Here is a 24,422-nt window from a genome sequence, read left to right on the forward strand (position 1 = left end):
CAAGCAAAAAGGACGTTCAAATCCTTTTTCATTGACCACAGTCTGGCTTATGTTCTAAAGTTCCTATTTGTTTAAAACTAATTCCGAACAAAAGGGTGTGTGAAGCTGCTTCCCGGCTGTCCCTAGCCTTCCCGAGCTGGCCCCATGACAGGCACATACCCTCCACTGTTGCACAACAGCTCTTGCTGCAGAGAGCCACTGCTCTAACACACAGGCTTGTATTCCATGCATTTCTGAGATGGAGAAATGTGTACCGGACACATCTAAAAGGTACAAAAGAATTATGTTTTAGAATGCATACGAGGATAAGAAAAAGCTCAACTATTTGAAGTCACTCTGTCGTTAACACAATGCTCCAAACATAGCATGCTGTAAAAAGTGAATGCCTCAAAAAAATGTGTCTTTGAGGCAAGAAAGCGACAATTTAACAATGTGCAAGACGGTTCCTGAAATTCCAAGACCAGGAAACATGTTGCGCGAGCTTCTAACAGAAGAAATAAAACACATCCTCCTGGGGCGTACTGAATTAAAATCACAATGCACTAGTAAATGATGAAAAGAGAATGAACAGAAAAATACTGTCCACAGGGATTATGACCTTCATATTCCATAAATTACACGAAGGCTTGAAAATCAGGTTTCCATTCTGACAGTGCCGCTCTGCTTCCCGGAGAAGCCTTTCTAATTAACCTTTTATGTGACAGAATGCTTTTTGCATAACGCTTTCATATTTATTGGTCCATAACTGAGATGGATAAATCATTTTCAAATGTGGAATATGTGTAGAATTTTGACTTCTTGCAGTGAGTTGCAGCTGTACATGGTTCTCAAGTGTACAAAATTTAGAGCTGTGCTGAAATAACAAGTTTGTTTTTCTATGTTTAAAGCAGAAGAGATTTCAATAGGCAGCCTTTATTAACTACTACACAAGTCGTTCTCTTCGTTATTGGGAGACAACAAAATAAGATAGATTTTCTTTCCTTCTTTTTTTTTTTAAAGAGTAGGTTCTTCAAATTAAAAGCATAATCATATAATAAAAGCATGTCACAGAACACAAAATTATGCAAACAAAAAATTAATTGAGATGATTTTCAAGTTCCCAAGTGGATTCATTTACTGACTAGGCACGTTGGTGAGTTGACTATTCTTAAGCAGTCCATAAATAGAAGGAAAGTTCCTGAAAGAGAGGAAAATGAAATATATTTGTATATATCAAGAAATTAATAATAACTATATGCTCTGTTGGGAATGGCAGGGTTTAGAGGAAGCAGGCAAGTAGAAACTTAATAGAAATAAGGATGTTTATGGAAAACAATGCAAAACAGAATCCTTAAAATTAAGGACACAAAATATTTGTGTTCAGTAAAGACAGACAAATGATTAATGATTCCACTACTATCCATTATGATATTTATGGAGCGATTTCAAAATAGCAATGCCTTGTTTTACATAAAACCTCAGATATTAACCTATGAGTTCCTAGCGGTCTACCCTGGCAGAGTCCTTGCATTCTTGTTACCCGAGAAGAGACTGAATTTTCAGACATATTTAATTTTTTTTAAAATTACCTAACCCGAAATAACCTATTTTGATGTGTTATACAAAACTAAAAACTGGCTGGTGATCAGGAAAAAAAAAACGCAAAAAAACAAAACAATCACAGTGGAGAAATGGCCATCAGGGTGGTGATGTTGACTTCTCACAGCTCTGGTCACACAAGTCCAAGGCCCTAGGTAACTGTTCAATACCACAAAGGGTGCTCAAAACAACTCAGTACATCACTGATGGCTCTGTAGGACCCAGCCACTTCCTATCTCTCCAGAAGCATCCCTGTCATTTCTCTCCCAGCACGTTATATCTAGCAACTGCTTAAATGTCCCCAAAACAGGTGACGTCATATCGTGTCTTGGTCAACACCCCCGTCTCCCACCTGTAGTAGCTTATCATGTCTTAACATTTTCTCCTCCCTTCCTGGCTTGTAAGATTTTGACTTTTGAAATTCCATTCAGGTTTTATTTCCTCCTTTGTCCTCGGACCAAGTTCATCGCTTTCTCCTCTGCACCGTCTCTGCCCTTCTGTAGCCTTTTATTACTACAGAGTGCCAGGGACACAGTGGGCGTCTTAGTGTCACCTGCATAAAGCGTCATACTGCTAGGATGAATCAGATGCAAACTGTTAAAGGAGAATACTTTAAAAAGTTAAACATCTAATATAGTAAATCTATTGATGAGGGCATTGCCTTAATTAACCAATAAATATTTCTTGAATGGCTTGTGCTGAATGCTTTGACGTTTATAAAATGTGACAGACACACTTGTGACCCTCAAGAAGCACACTAGGGATGAAGGACATTTACACAGCATCAACCCGTCAACCAGAGGGTCAGAATGAGACATCTGCCAATCCAGTCCTCTCAGTCAGGGTTCTCCTGGGGGGAGAAGAGAAGGCTCTTTTGGCTGAGGGAGAGACAAGAGATCTTGAAGGAATGGCAGGATCTGGATAACCAGAGAAGAGGAGAGGTGGGCAATGAGCCTGTGCAGGGCAGTGCTAGGGGAGATCCCGTCTGTTTCCTTAGAGAGCCTATAGGCCTCTCCTGCTACCCTGGTGTGGCCATCGTCCTTCCCGCAAAGCCGGCCCTACCACAGGCCAGCCCTTAGCAATGCACTTGCTGGTGTAAATAAGCTCCAGGAATGCGAGGAGACCGGCACGAGTCTGAGGAAGGGTTGCAGGACTTTCAGCTCTCCCCGTAAGACACAGGGGAGCATCCAGGAAGTGTCCATACTGGACCCAGCACACACTCCTCTCCTCACTAAATCACACAGGTATCCAGCCTGCCACATGCCAGGCGTCGTGTTGTGTATAAAAGACCATTTTAAATCACAGGAGCTAATCTTGTAGCTCCTGTGACCACAGGATTAGCTCCTGTGACCACAGCAGAAGCTTCTGAGGGGATGAACTTCTGCTGTGGTCACAGGAGCTAATCTTGTAGACCATAGTGAATACATATGGCATTTAGTTAGGTTTCTTTTAGAAAAGTAGATTAAGATGCACCATGACCTCTATGGGAAACATCTATAAAATCCCTGTAAGTCTATTTTAAAAATTCATTCCACAGATATTTATAAACATGGTTTCTTGCACTGCCTTTAATGAGAGCAAAATATTAGAAACTAACTACATGTCTGTCAGTAGTTGTTTGGATTATTGCTCTTTCATATAAATATTATTCAGCCAATAAAAAGAAAAAGGTAGCTTTCTAGTATAAAATAGCAGAAAATCAGCTCTAAGACATACTTCAAAGTAAAACAAGGGGAGCAAATGGCATAATGTTTTTAATGTAAAAAACAGTAATAATTTTTTAAAAAGTGCTTTACCTATCCACAGACTATCTCTGGAAAGATACATGAAAACCACTACAAACAGCTGCCTGTGGATATGTGGGGGTAAGGATGGGAATGAAGACCACTGTGTGTATATTTTATATTTTGTACCAAGCACACATATTACCGACTAAATAAAGGATTTATTTTGGTTTCCAACTTCACATTTATCATTGAAAAAATCTAATAGTTATGGAAACATCACACTTCCACTAAGAAAACAAATTAACACAAATGTTCCTCATTTTAGGATGAGGTTATGTCCTGATAAACTCATTGCAAGTTAAAAACATTAAGCTGAAAATGTATATGATACACTTAACCTACCAAACATAGCTTAGCTAAGCCTACCTTAAATGTACTCAAAACACTTACATTCACATACAGTTAGGCTGAATCATCTAACAAGGCCTGTTTTATAATAAAGTGTTGATATCTCAAGTAATTTTTGAATGCTGTACTCAAACTGAAAAACCAAATGGCTCACTGATGACTGCAAGAGTATCATACTGCCATGGCTAGTAAGAGAAAAGATACATATATTCAAAATTTGAAGTACAGTTTCTACTGAACATGTATTACATTTCCACCATTGTAAAGGGGGAAATGTTTTAAGGCAAACTATTGTAGTCAGGGACTGTCTGTACTGAAGTGTGCTCACTGTTAGTGTTTCAAGAACTACAGGTTCATTTGTTCACTCATTCATTCCTCACTGAACACCTGGTCAGTTCCCACTATGTCTGCATGCCAGGCAGTAGGCTAGAATTTGGGAGCACAAGTCAAATAAGACATGGTTCTTCTATCTTCAAGGAACTTAAAGTCCTGCAGTCAGGGAGAAAAACTCATCAACAAACAGAACAGAAATGTAGCCTCAGGATAACATCACCATCCACGCACACTTCACAATGGTACCTCTTTGTTTATTCCATCTCCTTGTTTTGACTGTCTGTTAGGTACTGGTACCTGTGTTAGGTAGCAGACACATAAATCCCGCCAGCAGCAGTTCAAATGAGATAAACGCACAAGACAGAACTTAATAACCTGCTAAGTTCTCCTTGAATGAAAGGATGACTAACTTCATCTAATAAGGACAAGCAAGACCTAGTACACTGTCCTGTACTATCAGCCACTCGGCTACCACATTCACTTTATTCACTCCTACATTCAATGACTTGTTCAATTACCACTTATTAGGCTTAAGACATGGTAATTGCACTAAAGATGTTTACAACCTGGTCGGAGGGAAAGGAGGGCAAACAAACAGACAATCTCAGGATAGCGTACTGCAGAATTCACAGAGTAAGACGAAGGTCCACAGTAGAGACTCTACACCCAGACTGGATGCGAAGACGGTGGGCCAGGGAGGGTCTCCTGGGTGAGGGGATGCTTCAAGTTTCACTTAGAAGTGCTGACAGGCCAGCAACAACTAGCTAGACCAAGAGCTGGGTGAGAGTTGTGCCCACTCAGCTGTGTTCATTTATTTGAGTAGGGTAAGGAACTGTGACTTCAGGCAGAGAATGGCACTGCTAGAAAAGCTCTAGATGGTTTTCAATCTATCAGGGCTGGACCACAGCCGGGTGGGGTCAGAGCATGCTGTGCTCCAGGCAGCTGACGAGGCCAGCGGCAGAATCACGCAGGGCTTGATGTTCAGAGCCAAGGAGGTTGAGCTTTATCCTGAAAGTCACTGAAGGACTCATCACATTAAAGATCTGAAAAACGACTTCAGCAATGGGAGCTAAGAGCTGAAATACATAACTGAGATTCCTGAAAAAGGAATTTCAGAATCAACTTCAACTGGACAGAATTTTCCATTGATACAGAAGGGTGAAATTCAGATTGAAAAATGATCTGCAGCCTTTCCCAATCAGAAATCAAAACAGAATCAGGCATAAAATAGATTGTTATTTTAAAATAATGATTTTTTTTCCTTTCTATCCCTATGAAACACTGAATATCAATATAAATAGTAGACATTATTTGCACAGAAAACAATATACTTTATTCTTTAGATGTCACATATATTCTATAAAATGTTTTATATTTTCATTTAACTTTTGATTCTACAATTTTATTTTTTCTTCAAATCATTAGTTTTAAATTCTGGAACCTGTCTCTGTAAACAGTGACCAGAGTCTTTAACTCTGAGTTAAAACAAGGGAGCCTGACTATGTAAACTGTGGTACTGTTAACATGATTTGTGTGGGTTTTTTGGGGTCTTGGTTAACCGTTCCTAACACTGCCTGTTAGGAATCCTCTTGATCACACTGACAATCCTATTCACTTGCTAAATAAACCCTTACATAGTCAAATAACTATGTAAAGAGATGGGGGACAAGAGGATGAGAAAGTTAGAGTGCCTATTTTTTAAGGCACTGATTGTCTGGTTATAAAATCACTAACCAGTGAAAACAGAAGTTTGTAGAGTTCTTTTTGGAACAGACTAAACGAGGGACTATATCTGCCCAAGGGAATGCAGTAGGTCAAACTTAAAGGCAGAGGATACCATACTTGAAAATGGCTGCACTGAATTTGAGCTTCTTAGCAGACCCTGCAAGACCCTTCATTACACGTCCCTCATCCTACGCAGCCAGCATCGTCCGTTTCTTTCTCTAATTATCTAATATAACTGAAGTTTCCTAAATGATGTTTCCTTATAACTGCAAAAATTTACATATAGAAACTAATGAGTGAACATCTTTATTTGTGCCAGGCATGCTTCTAATCTTCACAGCAATACTAAGGTAGGCAACATGTCTGTCTCTTTTATTAGTGGGGAACCTGCAGTTTAGACTCTTGTTATGAGAGGCTAAGCCACGGACTCAAGGTCACAAAACGGGTGAAGGGCAGAGCAGAAATATGGATGCTCCGAGAGGACCTGCCCTGTGTGGCTATCTTCTCCTGGTCTTAATATCTCCACGGGCCTCTTCTGCTACCTCTGACCACCCTGCCTGGGTTACACATCCCCCTTCCACGGTCCTAGAAAACACATGTATCTCTGTCCGAGCTCTACAGGCTTTGTCTTTGCCCATTTCCCCAGCAGACTGTGGCACTTGCAAGGACAGCAATGATGTCTTTAATCATTGTCCTCCTACTGTCTGCAGCACAGCCGGTGTTCAGGAAATATATCTGAGTAAACACTGATACAGATTTGACTTGGAATACCTGAGTACAAGAAGATTCAGAACCTAAACAAGCCAAAGACTCTCTCCATGAAGGAATCTGGGGCAAGGTGGGGTAGAGAAAGACAAGAGGGCAGTTATTCACAATGCTAAGCTTGGTGTGAGATACTCTCTGTGATACAAAGTAACAAAAATTAAAGGCTCCTGCTCTTAAAGAGCCTTTAATCCAATGGAGAAGCCACTATAATATTGAGAATGACAGTATAACAAAATGGTTAACATCGAAGGCTCTGGATTAAAGTCAATAGGTTCAAATCTGGGCTTTACTAAGTATAAGGTACATGAGCAACATAAGTGTGAAATTCACCTCCTGAAACTTAAATTTCTTCCTTTTTAAAATGTAGATGATACCTTCTTATGGCTGTGAGGATTCAATAAAATAATTTACAGAAAATTATAAGCACATGCTTAGCTATTACGGCAACTTACAAGCAATATAAGTCATAGGATACCAATACTAAAAAGAAGAAACAGAAACCAAGCATGCTTTTTAGAGACGGTGGAGGAATCACAGCCTGATTTAACCGGTGAGGACATCATGGAAGACAGGGCATGAGGCTGAGTTCTGAAGGACAAATATGTTTTCCTCATGTGAAGATACAGGGGACAGCAAGTTGTTTGTTATGGGCCTGTCACCTCCATTTGGTTTTGCAGTACTTGAATACAGGGTTCCATGTGTTATCAACCTTTGTATGACCAGTGCCTCTTTTGTGTCCATTATGGAGCTCATGTTCCATGGATGCTGTCATATGAGAAGATAAATGAATTCCAAGGGGAGAAAACAAAAGTTAAGAGGAAGAGATTAGGGAACAACGCAATATGCCCTTAGAGACAGGAAAAGACGGGCTTATCTACAGCAGGGCCTTCCCATGGAAATAGAAAATAATACGGTTTGCTGGAGTATCAGCCAGATAAGAGAAGATCTTGAAGGACAAGTAGGAAAGTGCCTGTCCAATAGTGTTCTGGACCTTTCTGGGTCACAATCCCTTTTTACAGTCTGATAAAGCTATGAGTGCTTTGAAAAAATGAGAATAAACATAAAACTGTATGGTATTTTCTATTAACTCTGAAGAGCACCTGAGGATGGACCCTCTACCTATCCATAATTCTTAACTTATTATTCTGTAAGCCAACTCCTTAAAAATCCATTTAATAAAGAAAAACAACCGTGAAAAATTTCAATAATATTACATACTACAGAGATGTGGTGAACGTCACATTCCCTTTCCGTACTAGAGAAAAACAAACAACAAAAATCCAAAAAGACAAACAAAAAGAAAATACAATAAACTTACTTTGTCTACAAAAATGATGAGAATTATCTTCTTTCTAAAGGTAATTTAATTATTTCAGGCTAATTTTGGCTATTAAGAAAAAAACAAGCTCATATATTTTTCATATATATTAAACATGTGAATACAACTTTGACAATTAAACTTTACATGACTGGATCACTTTCAGGTTGCAAAACACTCTGACAATATTACCTTAATTCTTCTAACAAATGCATGAGATAAGCATCATTTTCACTGAACTGATGGAGAAACGGAGACTTGCCCAAAGTCACACAGTTAAGTGGCAGAGCTCAAATACAAATACTGAAAAAATAATACTCTCTGGAAGATTAGAGCCAACGTAGTATTTTTTTATGCTTTAGAAAAAAAACAAGAAAATGTGAACAGAGAGATGAAAATAATATCTTTCCTTTATAGGTCCCCAGATTTTTATATTTTAAGAAGTAATTTTTATAAAGTACATTTTATAATACTTATAATTTGTTGCATAAAATTGAGAAGCACAGAAAATCATGCTTCCATAAGACTAAGATAAACACTGTCAAAAATTTCCAGCCGATCTGTGTAATTTTTTTGCCCATACACACAGAAAACTAAAATTGGGATCATATTATATATTAAGTTTGGCAAACTGCTCTCTTTCCTAAATAATCTGGAAAATGTTTTTCACGCTATTGAAAGTAATCTGAATATTTAAATATCAGGATGACCTGAGCCTCCAATCTCTGCCGCTTAAAATGAAGCTTCCTGGGTTGGACTTGATTCAGGAATCTTCTTTTCTGGCTTTTGTAGTTAATTTGACCTAATCACCAGTAATAGGAAATCAGCAGGGGAGATTTTCCATGTGACTTTAGATAAGCATGAAATTGTCTTCATCTTCCATAGCAGGTCAGAATCACTGGAACCAAGAGGCAAACTTACCTTTGTTTCCTTCAGGTGTGCAACCAGTTCCTTCGACATTCCAAGATGACTGTCATTTCCTAACAAAAGAAAAGACCTTTTTACTCAAAATAAAGAGAAAAACATCCCCCAAGAAGTAAAAATTAAACATTTTACATAATCTACAATTAAAAAAGCTTAATGATTAAAGAATAACTTTATTAAATATTTGTCAGTTTTAAGAAGTGCCCTGAATTACTAACCAAATAATGTATTACAAATTACTAGTTATGAGGTTTTACAGTTGTTTAATAGGGAATAATTGGCCCCAATTAAACTGACTGACTAAGGCTTTTTAGATTACTAAAACAAATTAAACTTTTTAAAATGAGAATTTAGGTGATCTTAAAACTTTTCTAAAATGGATAATGAAACTTGCTAAGTTGTAATCGCTCTGGTTTTATTAGTTATATTAAGATAAATTAAGTGAGATTAAAATCTTATTTGATTTATTTACCTTTGAAAATGAAGACCGTTTAAGGGTTACACATCCTCAGCCTTGGCGAGTGCGACCTCAATTAGTCAAGCCAGAAAGTCTTTAAAAGCTTTGTGCTTAGTGCTTCCAGCATGGAGCGAGGTGTTCATTAAGGTACCAAAATTCTCATAAAAAATCCAAAGTTGCACTAGTGAAAAAACGCTCAACAAGATGAAAACTGATCACATCTTTTTCAGAAAATCCAGTAGTTATTTTAAAACCAGTTTTTAACAAGATTTGGTTTTGCGTAGTTTAACGTGCCACTCAAGCAGCTCAATACCATTTGGACTCTTTAAACAGCATTTAAATCTATGGTGAGTATATAATGGTACATTTAATTTTATACCATTTTTAAAATAAATTGTACAATGTTTAGTGTGACCCTTTTATGACAAGCATTGTTAAATGAATTCTTTCCCTGTTTACAACTATTTATGAAGGCCTTTTTAAATAAAAAAAAAAAAACATGAAATTGTTAGCTCACACACACAAAATTTCTTTCAAAAGTTTATTTAGTATCAAGCAAGAGAAGACTTTGCTTAACACTACAGAACATTTCAAGACTTGAGTTACAAAAGAATACCACATTATTTGCACTTGTAATTGGTTTCCCTTTTTACGCATGTTGGCAAGAGAAAAAAAAAAAACTAGCATATGGCTGAAAGATAAAATAACTAAATTCTATGGAAACCTTTAAAATGAAAGGTGAGGCTTATATTAAAGAATAGATTAACATATTTAGTAAACCTATTTTTTGTTTAACACTAGTTAATCAAAGTTATTTTTTTCCCTTTTGATGACCTATTTTTTCATATACAGACTGGAAATAACAAAATTTTACATGTCCTTTTTTTTTTGTTTCTGCCCAAGTTGATGTTTCAACAAAGTAGTTTTAAGTTCCATCCATTCAGATTTTAAACATTTTGATTTATTTAAAAAGGGATTGTTCATAGAAAAAAATTACTTTGAACAGTATACAGGACTGGTGGAGATTGGCTATTTCACAACATCAGACAGTACAATCAGTATCTGCCATATGGCTGGTCTCTGTAGACGCCCTTTGCTGTCCTCGCTGAAGGTGCCTTGTGTCTTGAGTTAGTCCACTCTTCTTGCCCTAAAATCAGTAAGATGAATCACAATTAGATCACTGCCATGAATCCCACAGGCTTCATTTTTCAGAATCTGACTTAGCCCTGAACCAAAGGTAGATGTCATATTGAAAATACATATCCCTGGTGTACTGAAAAGAAAAACAAACAAGGAATTTACTTAAAAAATTACAAGGAAAAATAATCATCTCACTCAATTTGTCAGCATGGGAAGAAAAATGGTTTTTGTATCTGAAATGGCAACCAACTTTGCAAGGACTTTCCTTTTGGTTACTCATTTAACAATAGCTCACAAGCTCAGGTAGCAAAGAGAACTGCCTTTTGCTAAACATCAGGACATTTATGAGTGGAAAAGAGAATGAGAAAAGGATCACTCAGACTTCTTCCCAGAGCAAAAACAAAGAAAAAACACAAACATTTGTGAAGACGAAGGAGAAGAAACCTGGAGAGCAAAACGGAAAGGGTCAGACTGAGAAAGGGAAACACGACCTCACTTTTCACAGGTGTTTTCAGGAAAAGACTGAAAGGAAGTTGCATTGGGTTGAACTTCACTTCTCAATGACACTTCATGAATATGAAATAAACTTAATGACATCACGTCAGATTTCATTCATCATAATGCTAAATCCGTACTGGACAATGGTATTAATAACAAAGGACATTCTATCATCTTTATCTCCTGAAATTAAACAGCTGTTCAGCCTGAAGATAACTTTGAATGAGCTATCTACAAGTCTTTGACATCAAACAGTTAACATCCCTGCTGCAACACACAGCAATTTAAAAGCCATGTGTCCACAGAGACCAATTTAAAAAGCTGTGAAGGAAAAATGCTTAAAATGACCTCTTCTTTTGATACAAAACATGCAATCAGCGTCATTCCCTCAAGCTAACTTTCAACAATTTAGGTACCCTGCATTCAGCAAACCAACATATTTCTCTTAAGTGTTTCTTAAAAAAAAAAAAAAAAAAAAAAAAATCCAAGGTGCTGCCAACACAGCTTTGGGCAGGTGATACAACAAAATGCACTTCAAAAGGTTTAACATGGGAAAACGGTTTTTCAGTTCTGTTAAGAGAAATGTCCTAACATCCATTAAACACAATCCTGATTCACTTGCACTGGGTACCAGGGATTCATCAGAGCTTTGCCACTGATTGAAGCTTCATGTTTTCTGATCTCCTTGCCCTGCGGCAAAAGCTCTTCTTACTACCATTATGTTGCTGCTGCCGATTATTTTATTTAAACCTGTCATCCTTGTGCATAGTGAGACTTTGGACACGAAGTCCCCAGCATCTCTACCAGCTCCACTGAATTAAGAGGGGTTTAGTTGCCGCCGTGTAAAGCTTACAGACCCTGTATCTCCCTCCTTGGCTCAGTACTTTTGTAACCTTTATAAAATGACTTTCAGTGTAATATTTTTCAGAGGGCTTGAGATTAGAAATGAATTAAAATATAAAGATGAAAGTGGGAGAACCACTCTTTACTGTCATGAAACAAAGACACTTCAAAAAGATCCAGCTATTAAGTGTCTGCAGTTTGAAAAACTATTCTGTGAGAAATTCAGCACACGGCAATCAACCCAAACATAAAATTTAAGTTCAGAATCTGGATTCATGCAATCTTCGGCAAGTCTTCAGTCCTCTTTAAATACAGAAATAATAAAGGAGCCTCTAAAAATAGCTAGATATGCACAAATGAATTGGCAGGAAGCCGCTGTTTCAGAGTCCAAATGTCCTTATAAATTTCTTTTCCCATTAAGAACCTTGAGGTTCTCTATGACCATCTCTCCTCCCTCTCTTCACACGCTCTGGCCAGTCACTCACCGTAGGAATCATAAGTCTCCTCACTGAGTCCATGTCCATAATCATAGTAATCAGCACCACTGCAGTGAACAAAACAAAACACAGGACAGAATGATCTGGCTGTGAGTTTCAACAGTATTCAATGAAGTCTTGTAAAACTTAAAGACAACTAATAAAGGGCAGGAATGAAAATTCAAAGAAATTCCCACTGAGATCACAGGGTTCTAGAGCAGAAGCGTAACTTTAGGATCATCAGAGGCCCCTTGTCTAACTCCCTAATTTTAATACATAATACATTTTGACATTTTAACCACAACAATTGGCCGCTCAAGACACTGTAAGTGCCTAAAAGTGCATGGGGGAATACCGAGACAGCACCTGACCTGGGAAGACTGGGAGTGTGTGGAGAAGGGGGATGTGCGTGGACAATTCCAGCCCAGTGTGCCAAGAGCTAGGGCCAGGCCTGTGAGAGGCACCGTGGGAGTGGGGAGGAGGTAAACGCCACTCTTGCTTTCCAATAGATGGAATGTTTACAGAAGGCAAAGATTTTATTTCTTCTTAAACCCTCATCTACCAGAGAACTTGGTGCTACATGAATTGTGGGCACTTACTTTATAATACATTAAAAACAAATGCCCGGATGAAATGTTTTCTTTCATCAGCACTGCTGCATCACCATCAGAAGGCTGCCGGGAAAAGGCGACTCAGCAGCCATGGCTGCATGGGACAGGAGAGCAGGGAAATGGATAGCTGCAATCTAGTCACAAGTCTGGTTACACGAGGCCAAGGATCTTTTCAAAGTACAGGCATATCCATGTTCTAATGTACGTCTTTGAGATAGCACCAGGAAAGAGTCATCACTGACAGCAAGAGGGAATAGTTATCACTGACATTCTGCAGATGATGCAAAACAGCCTACATATATACAATATATTTGGACTAGGAATAATTTTTTTACAGGAATAGACTTGTGAAAAGTCTAGATTACTAAGCCATAACCATTCTGAGTATTTGAGAAAGAGCCTCCATGTACCCTCTCAGGTCTTCCTGTTTCCCACTCAATTTTGCAGGGAAACAACCATCCTGAATTTGTTACCTTAGACTGTCATGGAAATAAATATACACATTCTTCCAATTTCATACAACCAAGAAGTTTCTAATCAAAATGGAAAATGAGCCAGCTGAGATGTTTAACACCCCAGGAAGTCACAGTTTGAAGAGCACAAATCCATGCTGTGAACGCCTACTGAACACCAGCCACTGAGATCCCACATCATCCCCAGCCTCAGATAGTAAAACTGCTGTACCCATTTGACAGATAAGGATACTGCAGACCAGCAGAGCTAAGAAGCCAGCCTAAATTGCATGGAGAATGGTATAGCTGAATCTCTTTGACTACACAGGCTCCACTTGTGGGCCACACCCAGACTGGGTTTTCCCCCATGTTTTCTTTCGCAGGAAAATGACACCAGAGACTAATCATCACATTCAATGACTACAGCACAGCAAGGCAATTCCTATGAGAAAAGTGTAAGCAATGGAGCTATATTCCTTTTTATCTCAAACATGTGGGCATGAATTTTTACATCTGCTGCTATTTCTGCCAGAAGGCCCTTCTCTCCTTTCCTCCAGGTTATTTTCAACTCAAGCCCCGCGCCTAAATGCCACTTCCATAGGGAACCTTGCAGTTCTCCCTTAGTGAGGTCGGTTTCCCATGGCAGTATGCCCTGGTTCTCACCCTTCTGGCCTGGAGGAGACCCTCACATTACATTTGTTGAGTAGGTATATGGAAAAGGGGCGCCTCTATCACTCTAGTGTGTGGAATGGCTTCTTGGAGCACGCAGTGCTTGCACAGTGTTCTGAAGGACCAGGAGGGTGAAGGTGAAGACAGGTGGAGAAGAAATGGACAGAGGCAATGGCAGCAAGGGTCTTCCAGGCAGAAGAAACAGTATGTGCAAAGCAGAGGCAGAAAACAGGCTGAAAAATCTGGGTGTCTACAGGCAGTTCAATCAAATTCAGTCAAATACAGTAAGTACTGATGAAAACTGTCTGGACCAAAATATTCCTTGGAATAAAATACTTCTTCCACATGTAGGACATAGGCCCCACCTTGTTATCCTGGTTTAATCATATCCTTACAAGTTAATTAAATACAGTGTAACACTGTGGCTAAGATTTGAGCTCTCTGTATAACATAAGCTCTCTGAAATGTGCTGTGTTAAGCTCTGTTGGCTTAACCCAATACAGAATAGTCACTACTACAGCTGACCTAATACACCAAGTAGCAATGTGCAATTTTTCCACAGAGGTACATGTAGCTATAGAGTTTTGATAAATGGTCTTGAATTGAGGGCTAACATTCCTAAAAAAATTACAATAAAAAGGAGTGTGAGAGGAATGTAACTATTGTGAGCTACACCACTGCCCTACTGACAACTTCTCACATGCATGAGCTCACCTAATCTAAAAAAATCTCTATGCTTTTATAGACGAGGCAGCTGAGGCCTGAGCTGAGCCATCTGCCCAGGGTAACACAACTTATAAGTGGCAGCACCTACACTCAAAGCTCAGAACACTACCACTGCCATGTGCTGAACACAAACGCTAGAGGTGGCTTTTGCCCACCACTGCTGGCCACCTTATGTGACTGGTTCACACTTTTCTCTGAACTGCCCTTTTGCTCTTCCAGAATTTCTCGTTTGCTCTCCCTGGGGCTTCAGTGATCCCTCCTCATGCTCAGGCACAGAAGTCAGGCCCACATGAAACATACTGCCCCATGATCATAGTGATGTGTGACTGCCTTAGTCTCTTTCTGGCTTCAAATTCCTCCTCTTCCTTTCTGTAGTCCTAATTTTCCCTCAGGGCATAATATATAGTTATGGTGAGAAGAAGAGAGACTAACTGAAAAGAGAGCAGATAAATTTTCCTATTCTAAAAGATAATGAAACCAGCAGAAACTAACAAAAGAAAAAAATATGGCTTTCCTGCTTTTTAAGATATTATAGCTTTAAATATGAGAATGCTATTAAAGTACTAATAGAATATTTCTTATCTTGAGAACTGAAATGCAGACTCAAAGCTTTTGACAAAAAATGTCTGTCAAATATCAGTTAAGACCTGGGCCTTCACCAGCAGTGCCACCTTGGGAGTATGACTTCCATGAGTGGGTCTTCCTGTTCATCTGCCAAATCAGATGCTGGTCTAGACGCTGCTCAGGTCTCCAGGCAGCTCTAGCATCCTCCATGGCTCTTTCACAGCATCTGGGCTCACAGCAGTCAACATAATTTCTCATTTTGTTGAAAATAAATTGGCAAATCCTTCTTGGAAACTCAGTACTAAATTAAATGAACCTCAGCCTTCTTTCCAAGGGTCAGAAGTTACAACATAATGGCTCCTTAGACAAATACAACCTTGATGTTCTTGAGAATTTTCTTTGTTGCACAGAGATAAATGAGTGACCTCACTATAAAACTAAAAGGGATTTCCTTGGCTGAGACAGTTCCCATTGTTTAACTTGGAACTGTAAATGACAGGTCCTGCGACTAATAAGCAGAAGAGCTAACAACTCCTTTCTGATGAAACTGAGTCTCCTTTATCAAATGAAGTGAGCAGTAATGAACAGGAGCACAGACTGGAAATTTACTGTGAGGCGCTATGACATAGTTCAGCATAGTAAAAAGGAGGGTAAAGAATGTTTTTCAATGCACAGGAAGATAAACGGTAGCATGATTAGGTCCAGCGATGGTTTGGTGATAAGACAATCTTAGTGTTGACAAGGGAAAACTTTAAACTGACATTTGCTATCATTTCACCCGGTTTCTGATTATTTATTGCAAGACTGTCATCAAGCCGAGGAGCTGGGAGCAGCTGGGCCCCGTTCTCATACCTGTCAGTTCCATCTGAATTGCTTTCACAGCATTTCATTTCGTGTACCTCAAATGTCTATTAACCAAAGACGTGTCCTATTTCCCAAGGATAAGCTAAAAACCCAACATATGGCAAAGGGAAAAACACTAAAAATCTCTTCATTTATGGATACAACTTTTAATATTGATAACAAGCAAGAAAACACATTAGGCCAAATACTTCTCAACTCCATCAAAGGGATGCAAGGGAAGCCCATCCCTCAACTGATCAAGGTGGAGGGGGGCTTCCCACCCTGGCACCAGGACCATGTCTCCACCCTCCCTCCATGACCCACCCCATTACAAAGGGTCAAAGGAAGCCGGTGTGCTCAGCATCATTCCTGGATTTCTCAGCGGTTTTCATCAATTCTATCAACTTGCTCTCAAGAAGCTAGTTAGAGAAGACAAAGACGTTTCAGTAGAACAAAATATGCATAGGCACATAGATGTATGTCCAAAATACCCTGGGATCAGAGTCTAATTTTGTTGAGGGGTGGGAGAAAGGTATAAAGCAAGAGGCTGTTCAACAAAGGTGGCACATGAGTGGCTGAAGGATTGAAAGAGGAGGAAATGAGACCGGGAGTAAGGGGTTGGACTGCAAAGTATTTAGTAATCTCTTAAAGAAGGGAGTTATTAATTCACCTAGCACGGTTGTCCCTTGGAATCCATGGGGGATGCTTCCAGGACTTCCTGTGGGTGCCAAAATCCACAAATGCTCAACTCCCTGATATAAAACAGTATAGTGTTTGTATATGACATATGTACATCCTCCTGTATACTTTAAGGCATCTCTAGTTACTTATAATATGTAATACAATGTAAGTGCTATGTAAATCATTGTTACACTATATTGTTTGGGGGAATACTGACCAAAAAAAAGTCTGTATACATTCAGCACAGATGCAATTTTTTTTTCTGAATATTTTCGATCTGCAAGTGGTTGAATCCACAGATGTGGAACCCACGGATACAGAGGGCTGACTATATACAAGATACTGTTAGCTAATATATAATTATATGTATATATATTTTAAGAGCTATAAACATAATTAAATTCAATATTTTAAAATATATCTCATTTAACCTCATCAAAACTCTGTAAAGTACATATTATTCTGTCTCCTTATATACAAGAAAACTAAACCGTCAGAAGTTAACTGAACTATCCAAGGATGAACAAGTTTAAGTCCCAAGGCTAGAATTCAGGTCTGTCTGATGTGACAGCTAATTTCCCCCCTCCCCACACCAGGAAGCCTTCTCCTTATCTATAATGCTAAGGAATTAATTTGAAGTTTACCCTTTTGACAAGAAAGCAACAAAAGTTTCTTTATGTACAGCCCTGGTTCTTTTCCTTACCTCTTCTTTATTCCTGGTATACAACCGGTTACACTCACATCTCTTTTGGCACTTGGTGTGCTCTCTCTATGTGAATAATCACCCATATCTCTCCTAAGCTTATTATTTTTTCTTCTTTTAAAAAGTCTCCCTCCTTCCCTTACTTTGCATTGTTTTCTTACTCTGTCAACTCCAGTTAGGTAACTTGTGAAGTCTTGGACTCTCTCTCCTCCTTCTCCCCCAGCTTTTGTAGCATACTTCTAGCTCTTCAGCCTCTCGTGCTACTTAGTAGCCCATTTAGCCATCCACTAACTTCTAAATTCCCAACTCTATAAATGGTTTGGTCTTTATGGACGCCATATCTTCCTACCCATCTAAAATTTAAACACTTATTTTATAATCAACTATTCTGTGAGCTGTTTACGCAAGACGTTAGCTTTTCAGTTTGTTGAGTATGCTGTTTCTTACTTCATACATTTTAGATATGTGTTAGTTTTTGCTTTTGAGATTCTGAGTTTGTCTGTGAAGGTACCCCTTATTTAAAATAGGCTTCTTCTGGTGACTATGGAGAAGGACACAATATACAATTGTGTGGGATGTGGAAGTAACGTATGCTCTGTCTCAGGGAGCTCCTCCAGGGGTTGGGACTACCCGAGGTTTGGCCTCACATTGTTATGTGGGATTTCACACCATTACCCTGCGCACTCAGCACCACTAAGTTGGAGGCAGGGCACCAGCCTTGCTGTTTCAGAGGCAGCTCTTTAATCCATTAGGAGAACACCCTGAGCCCTTCCTATCCTCTACAGCCACTGATGTGGGGGTTAAATCCACCCGAAGCCACTCTACCTTTGCAGCATCCTTCTCTTGAATGGGGTTTTGTCTGATTTTGTTTTTCAGAGGTTTGGTTTCACCTACTTCCTCTTTTTTAGGAATCTTTTAAAGCTTGTTTTTGTCACTTCCTGGGATTTTAGGGAGGGGTGGGTGGAGCCGGTATAGGCTCTTAGTCCATCTTCTTGACTCAATCTACCGTTTTTTAAAAGTCCTTTTTAGTTTACAATGGATTTAGATAATCTTTAAATTCTCAAAACATATTATTCGAGGTAGACATGTTATTTAATTTTACAGGTAAGAACGCTGAGACAGAAGATAGGAATGACACCTGATTCATATTTGTTCTGTACAGTGCTGACACCTAGCATCTAGCAGCATCCAAAAGAGATACATGAATGACTCATACGAACACTGGGACTGAAAACTTTGTCCATGTCTCAATGACTTGTCTGTAATGATAATGTTTTGTTGCCATGTCTGTGACAATTTGGAGGGTTGGGTGGAGGGGTAGTAAATTCCTTCAGAAGTCACATTACTAAGTTCTGTACTATTTAAATTTAATGCAAAATTTTTTCTTATTTTGCCCTGTTCATTTAAGGAAAATCTTATCTGAAATCGTTATGATAAAATTTAATACTTTAGCTAACACTTACTAAATGCTTATTATGTCATAGGAGAAACGGAAAGAGTCACGCAGAATCCAGGTAATTGCTCTATTCTGGCCTAGCTTAGTATTTCCTTTCTATTTAGGAGGAGACTTTAATTCTTACACTAACCATTAGGAATTTTTATAAATAAAGCAAAATAAATGAAAAGTGATATTTAAAATAACATTTGGGACTACTCTTTTCACATTATCATAATTAACTGAAGATCTGAAATTCCTTGAAGATAAATTGGCTAAAAATTTTCCAATCTGCATTCAATAAGAGCCTTACTTATCTCATAGTTCTTTTATAACATTTAATATTTCCTAAGGAGGCAAATGAATAAGTTCCAGAATTAGGTTGTGCAAGTTGGGTGGAAAAAGAGTTACAGCCAAAGTCCAGTCACCTGACCACAGCTTTGCTGAATTTTGGCTTCTCCTTGGTCCTTGCTGACTAGTGCTCCTGCTGGGACGATGCCACTGCTACGGCTATTGTCATCTAATCTGGGAGAAGAGACAGCAGTAACTTCATTCTCGTCTTTTTTTGTTAAATGTGTTCAAAGTCAATACATGAACATTAGCCTGTCCCTCTTTACCTGATAATTCCGAGGCTACGCTAGGCCAGTTCTGATGAATGAGGCACAGGCTCAGCCTCTCTTTGTGGGCACCCCAGCATGCACAGACCGCTGTCCCTGTGACTGCAGGCAATTATGATATTTCTGCCCTCAAGTGGCTTACAATGTGAGAACAATTCACTTGATGGGAAGGCTGCCTGAGGTGTAAAATGTTTCAGACAGCTTGCTTTATTCTCCTCTTGCTGCTGGATCCATCGTGAGTCCACCTCTTCCACAGCATTACTCAATCTAACTTTTCAAAATAGCTAGGGTAGTGGTTTCCAAAGTGTGACCCATGAACCCTTCCAGAGTTCCATCAAGTCAAAATGCTTTTAGAATAACACTAAGATGTTATTTGTCTTTTTCACTGTACTGACCTTTGTCAGTACAGTGGTGTGTAAAACTGTTGGTGGTTTACCAAGAATCAAGGCAGTGCCACCAAGCTGCATGGGTATTCTTTTATTTATTTATTTTTTAAGGCATTTTCACTTATGAATGTCCTCGAGGAAGTAAACATTTACTAATTTTATTGAATCTCAACTATTAAAGGCACATCTTAAACTCTGTATGATGACATGAAAAGTACTCTTGAAAGCAATACTGGGGCACACTGAAGTACAAGGATGATCTCAAGGAAAGTCACCTGGGGCCATCCTTACATTGTGGGGCCAACTAACTGCCCTTTCCATAAACATCATTTTAACCTAAAACAACTCACAGCAATAAATTAGGCTTATTCAGACTTGGGTATTTTGTTCACATTTTCTAAAAAATGAAAAAAGTGATCCTGTCACTTTAAGTAAAACAACTGACAGTATTTGTAACCAATGACAGAATTTGAGCTTTCCAGTAAAAACCGCAATTTTGGAAAACCAGTATTTGTTACTGTAAACTGACAGCAACCCAAGGCTTACTTATCTCTGTTGAGGTCAGTGGTGATAATATGACTTTTTTGATATTACCTAATGAAATGTGTCACAGCACTGTGAAGATACACATAACTCAATGAAGTGACATTTTTCAAATGATACATGCATGATGCCGTAAAACCCATCAAGGGTAAGGCAGACCAAGATATTTTAATGTAACAGAATATGAAAAGGTTACTGGTATGGTTTTAGAGTCTACATTACAACTAATCTTTAAGAAACTTCTACCTGCCAAGTTTTGGTGTAGTATCAAAGGATGTCAACAATTATTTGAAAAGGCTACATTCCCCTTTCCAACTACATACCTGTTGTTCCAACTACAATCAAAACAATATATCACATCAGAATGAGCACAAAAACGTAAATGAGAATCCATAATTCTTACCATTTTTTTTTAGAAAATAGAGTTTTTTTTTTCATAAAAATAGATTATATTAACAAGCAATGTGTTGAATGTTACATTTAATGATTGATATTTTTAAATGTTTCTGTTTTAATTTCTAATATGATAAATATTAATATATATAAACCACATACACTGAAGCATGTTGTGGCTCTCAGTAATTTTTTCCCCACACACCACCAATGTACTTTACTAATTGTTAAGAGTATGAAGTATACAAGGATTGTGAGATCAAAAACTTTCAGAACCAGTGGCCTAGGACACATGGCTGCAGTAAATTTCAGGAGGCCAGCAGAGTGAGCATTATACCCTTGCCTGCAGAATGATTCTTTTATCTGGAAAACTGTCTCCTTGTCCAGCAGTGACGAGGGAGAAAACACTCACTAACTAGCTAGCCAGAGGACAGAGCCCGATGTCACAACTGCTTAGTCTCAGATCTCACAAAATACCATGATTACAAAGCTCAGCTGTCTGCGGCAGACAGCAAAAAGTCAGAGAAACGAGGATGTCACATAAGCAATGCAAATTTAGAGATTACCCTCAAATCCTTACAAACAGTTTTATCATGGGAATAGCTTCCGTTCCCTAACTGGCATGTTTTATCTACTAGTGCCAAGACGTAAGAAAAGAGAAACAAACAAGTTTCAAATAAATAATTTTCTTTAGAAATAAAAAATCATTCACTTGCCAATAATTGGAATATTTAAATAATTTTCCATCGAAAACACAAAACCAAATTTATAGTTTAATCAGAGAAACCCCCTGTAAGAGAAAGGTTCAGAAATCCTATCAGCTTACAAAAATTGAAGGTCTGGCTTTCTAAATTATAGACTTTTCAGAGTTGATATTGTGAACCTGACTGTTAGCCATTTCACTGCTCAGGAGAACATCCATCACAGTGCTGACAGGGGATGGAAAACAAGGGCAAACTTAAAAAATAATTTCACCATGTTTCTCAAGCTATAAAATGTGAATTGGGAAAAATGGTGGGAAGTAGGACTTAAAAGCAATTTGAGGAATCATTCCTGCTCCCTGTTTAATTAAGAGTTAACAAAAATCCCAGTTTATAATAGAATCCTATTTTAAGAAATGGGTTGATATCAACTGTATATACACCATAGTATTTTTAAAAATGTAACTGAGTCAGCAATTGGCAGGGGTTGAGGGAAGGGAGGAATGACTGGGCAGAGAACAGAGGTTGTTTAGGGCAGTGAAGTACTCTGTGTGATACTCTAATGGTGGACACATGTCATTAGACATTTATGCAAACACACAGAAAGTACAACACCAAGAGTGAACCCTAATGAGAATGTAAACTAAGGACTCTGAGTGACAATCACGTGTGAATGTAGGTTCACTGACTGTAAAAAACATACTACTCTGGTGGAAGATGTGGATAACCAGGAGGCACGGTGTCTATGGAAATCTGTACTTTCATCTCAATTTTGCTGTGAATCTAGAACTGCTTGTAAAAATAAAATATTTTAAAAAATCATAACTGAAAATTTATTCCCCAGGGACAAAACAGAATTTTAAAATGATAGATGAGAGAACAGATCCTTTACTCTTATACTAATAAATTAGTAATTAAAACACCAATGAATTGTTCTACTATAAAGACACATGCACACGTATGTTCATTGCAGCCCTGTATACACTAGCAAAGACCTGGAACCAACCCAAATGCCCATCAATGACAGACTGGACAAAGAAAATGTGGTACATATATACCATGGAATACTACACAGGCATAAAAAACGATGAGTTCGTATCCTTTGTAGGGACTTGGGTGAAACTGGAAACCATCATTCTCGGCAAACTGACACAAGAACAGAAAGCCAAACACCATATGTTCTCACTCATAGGTGAGTGTTGAACAACGAGAACACATGGACTCAGGGAGAAGAGCACTACACACTGGAGGCAGTTGTGGGGGTAGGGGAGAGACAGTGGGGGGTAGGGAGGGTGGGGAGGGTGGAGAGGGATAACATTGGGAGAAATGCAAGATATAGTATACACCTAAAATAAAATAAAATGAAATAAATCTGGAAACCATCATTCTCAGCAAACTGACACAAGAACCGAAAGCCAAACACTGCATGTTCTCACTCATAGGTGGGTGTTGAACAATGAGAACACGTGGACTCAGGGAGAGGGGCATCACACACTGAAGGCACTTAGGGGGGTAGGGGAGAGACAGTGGGGGATGGGGAGGGAGTGCAGGGTGGGGAGGGATAATGTGGGGAGAAATGCCAGATATAGTATGCATCTAAAGTAAAATAAATAAATTAAAAAAAATGAAACTGGCTTTATTTAAATATTTAACAGTCCTTATATTTCATAAAATGAAGGCCATTAAAATCTGAACCTTACTGTGGCATTAACATGAGCTTATATTTCTATAAATTCAACAAGGAAAGTAGACTCACCTGGCTTTGAAGTCTTGCCATTGCTCTAGAAGAAAGTTATCCATTTTACACTTGCATTCATATGCAAACTGAGGTGCACAGCAGTGAAGCCTGTTGCTAAGTATCTATCTACCACCCAGTGGGAAGTGAGGGCATGAAGAACACTGCACTGTGCAGCAGAGTCCTGGCTCTGCCACTTATCAACTTCAGCAGTAGCCATGCACAGAATCACATATGTAATATGAGGCAACTGTATCATGCGTGCATGCATGCATTCATTCATGGGTTCAACTTATTTAAAAAATATTTAAGAACACAAATTCACTACTTTAATGGAGCTGCCTTTAATGGAAAAGACAGACAATAAACAATTTATATATATATATATGTCACATGATCAGATGTGCTACTGAGAGTACAAGAACAGTTAAGAGATTCAAACAACTGAACTAAAGTTGTTATTTTATAGTCTAGTCAGAGAATGCTCTCTAATAAGGTATCATCTGAGCTGAGATACAAAGGAATTGGAGGAGGTATGCAGATATTTTCTGGGGCACAGTACTGCGAGCAGAGGGACTATCAAATGTCAAAGTCCCTCAAGGGGCACATGCTTGGTACAGCTAAGGAGTAGAAAGGAAGGCAGTGCACTTGTAGCAGACAGGACAAGGGAGAGGGCCAGAGAATCAGTGAGAAGGCAGGTGCACTATGTAGGGTCATGCAGGCCACTGAGAGGCTTTGGTTTCTTACGTGTGTGCTTTTAAAATCCTGGTTAAGTGAAATGGGAAATTCTGAACGTTTCTATGGTTCCAAGAAAAGAAACCAGAATTGTCATTTACAGAGAAAAGGAAGAGGACAGCAGCAACAGCTTTCGGAGCAGGGAGAATTCAGGTGTTTGATTTGGAACACGTTAGGTTTGAGAGGCCTATCAGACCTCCCTCTGGAGACAGTAAAGAGCCCGCTGGAAAGAGGATCTAGGGGCGAGGAGACAGGTCTGATCTGCAGAATAAATCTGGGAGTCATCATCATTCCTTTTGGTCCTTAAGAGTCAGACCACTGAGAGGAGAGCAAATGGAGAAGAAGTCAAAGGACTGAGCCCCCTAGACATCAGAATGCAGAGGGCAAGAAGAGGAGGGTCTAGCAAGAGATGGAGAATACCCAGCCAGAGAGAGGG

At 38.8% G+C, this 24,422-nt stretch overlaps 1 protein-coding gene across 9 annotated transcripts in view; it reads right to left on the reverse strand.

Annotated features, from left to right (window-relative positions):
* Positions 1 to 894: 894 nt before the first annotated feature.
* KHDRBS3 (KH RNA binding domain containing, signal transduction associated 3) overlaps positions 895 to 24,422 on the reverse strand; it is a 200,261-nt gene continuing 176,733 nt past the window's right edge. For 5 of the 9 annotated variants that reach the window (XM_017499788.2, XM_017499810.2, XM_017499755.2 and 2 more), the window contains 4 exons: positions 12,202 to 12,260; positions 9,251 to 10,382; positions 8,776 to 8,834; positions 996 to 1,177 (listed from right to left, as the gene is read on the reverse strand). In XM_017499788.2, the coding sequence (XP_017355277.1) occupies positions 10,291 to 10,382; positions 12,202 to 12,260 (151 nt within the window). In that variant the 3' untranslated portion in view covers positions 996 to 1,177; positions 8,776 to 8,834; positions 9,251 to 10,290. Of the gene's footprint in view, positions 1,178 to 8,775; positions 8,835 to 9,250; positions 10,383 to 12,201; positions 12,261 to 24,422 lie in introns of all 9 variants that reach the window. The other 4 variants (XM_017499818.2, XM_017499761.2, XM_017499777.2 and 1 more) reach the window with 3 other exon arrangements.

The sequence above is a fragment of the Cebus imitator genome, unplaced genomic scaffold (genome assembly GCF_001604975.1).
Source record: "Cebus imitator isolate Cc_AM_T3 unplaced genomic scaffold, Cebus_imitator-1.0 Scaffold13, whole genome shotgun sequence".
NCBI classification, from domain to species: domain Eukaryota; kingdom Metazoa; phylum Chordata; class Mammalia; order Primates; family Cebidae; genus Cebus; species Cebus imitator.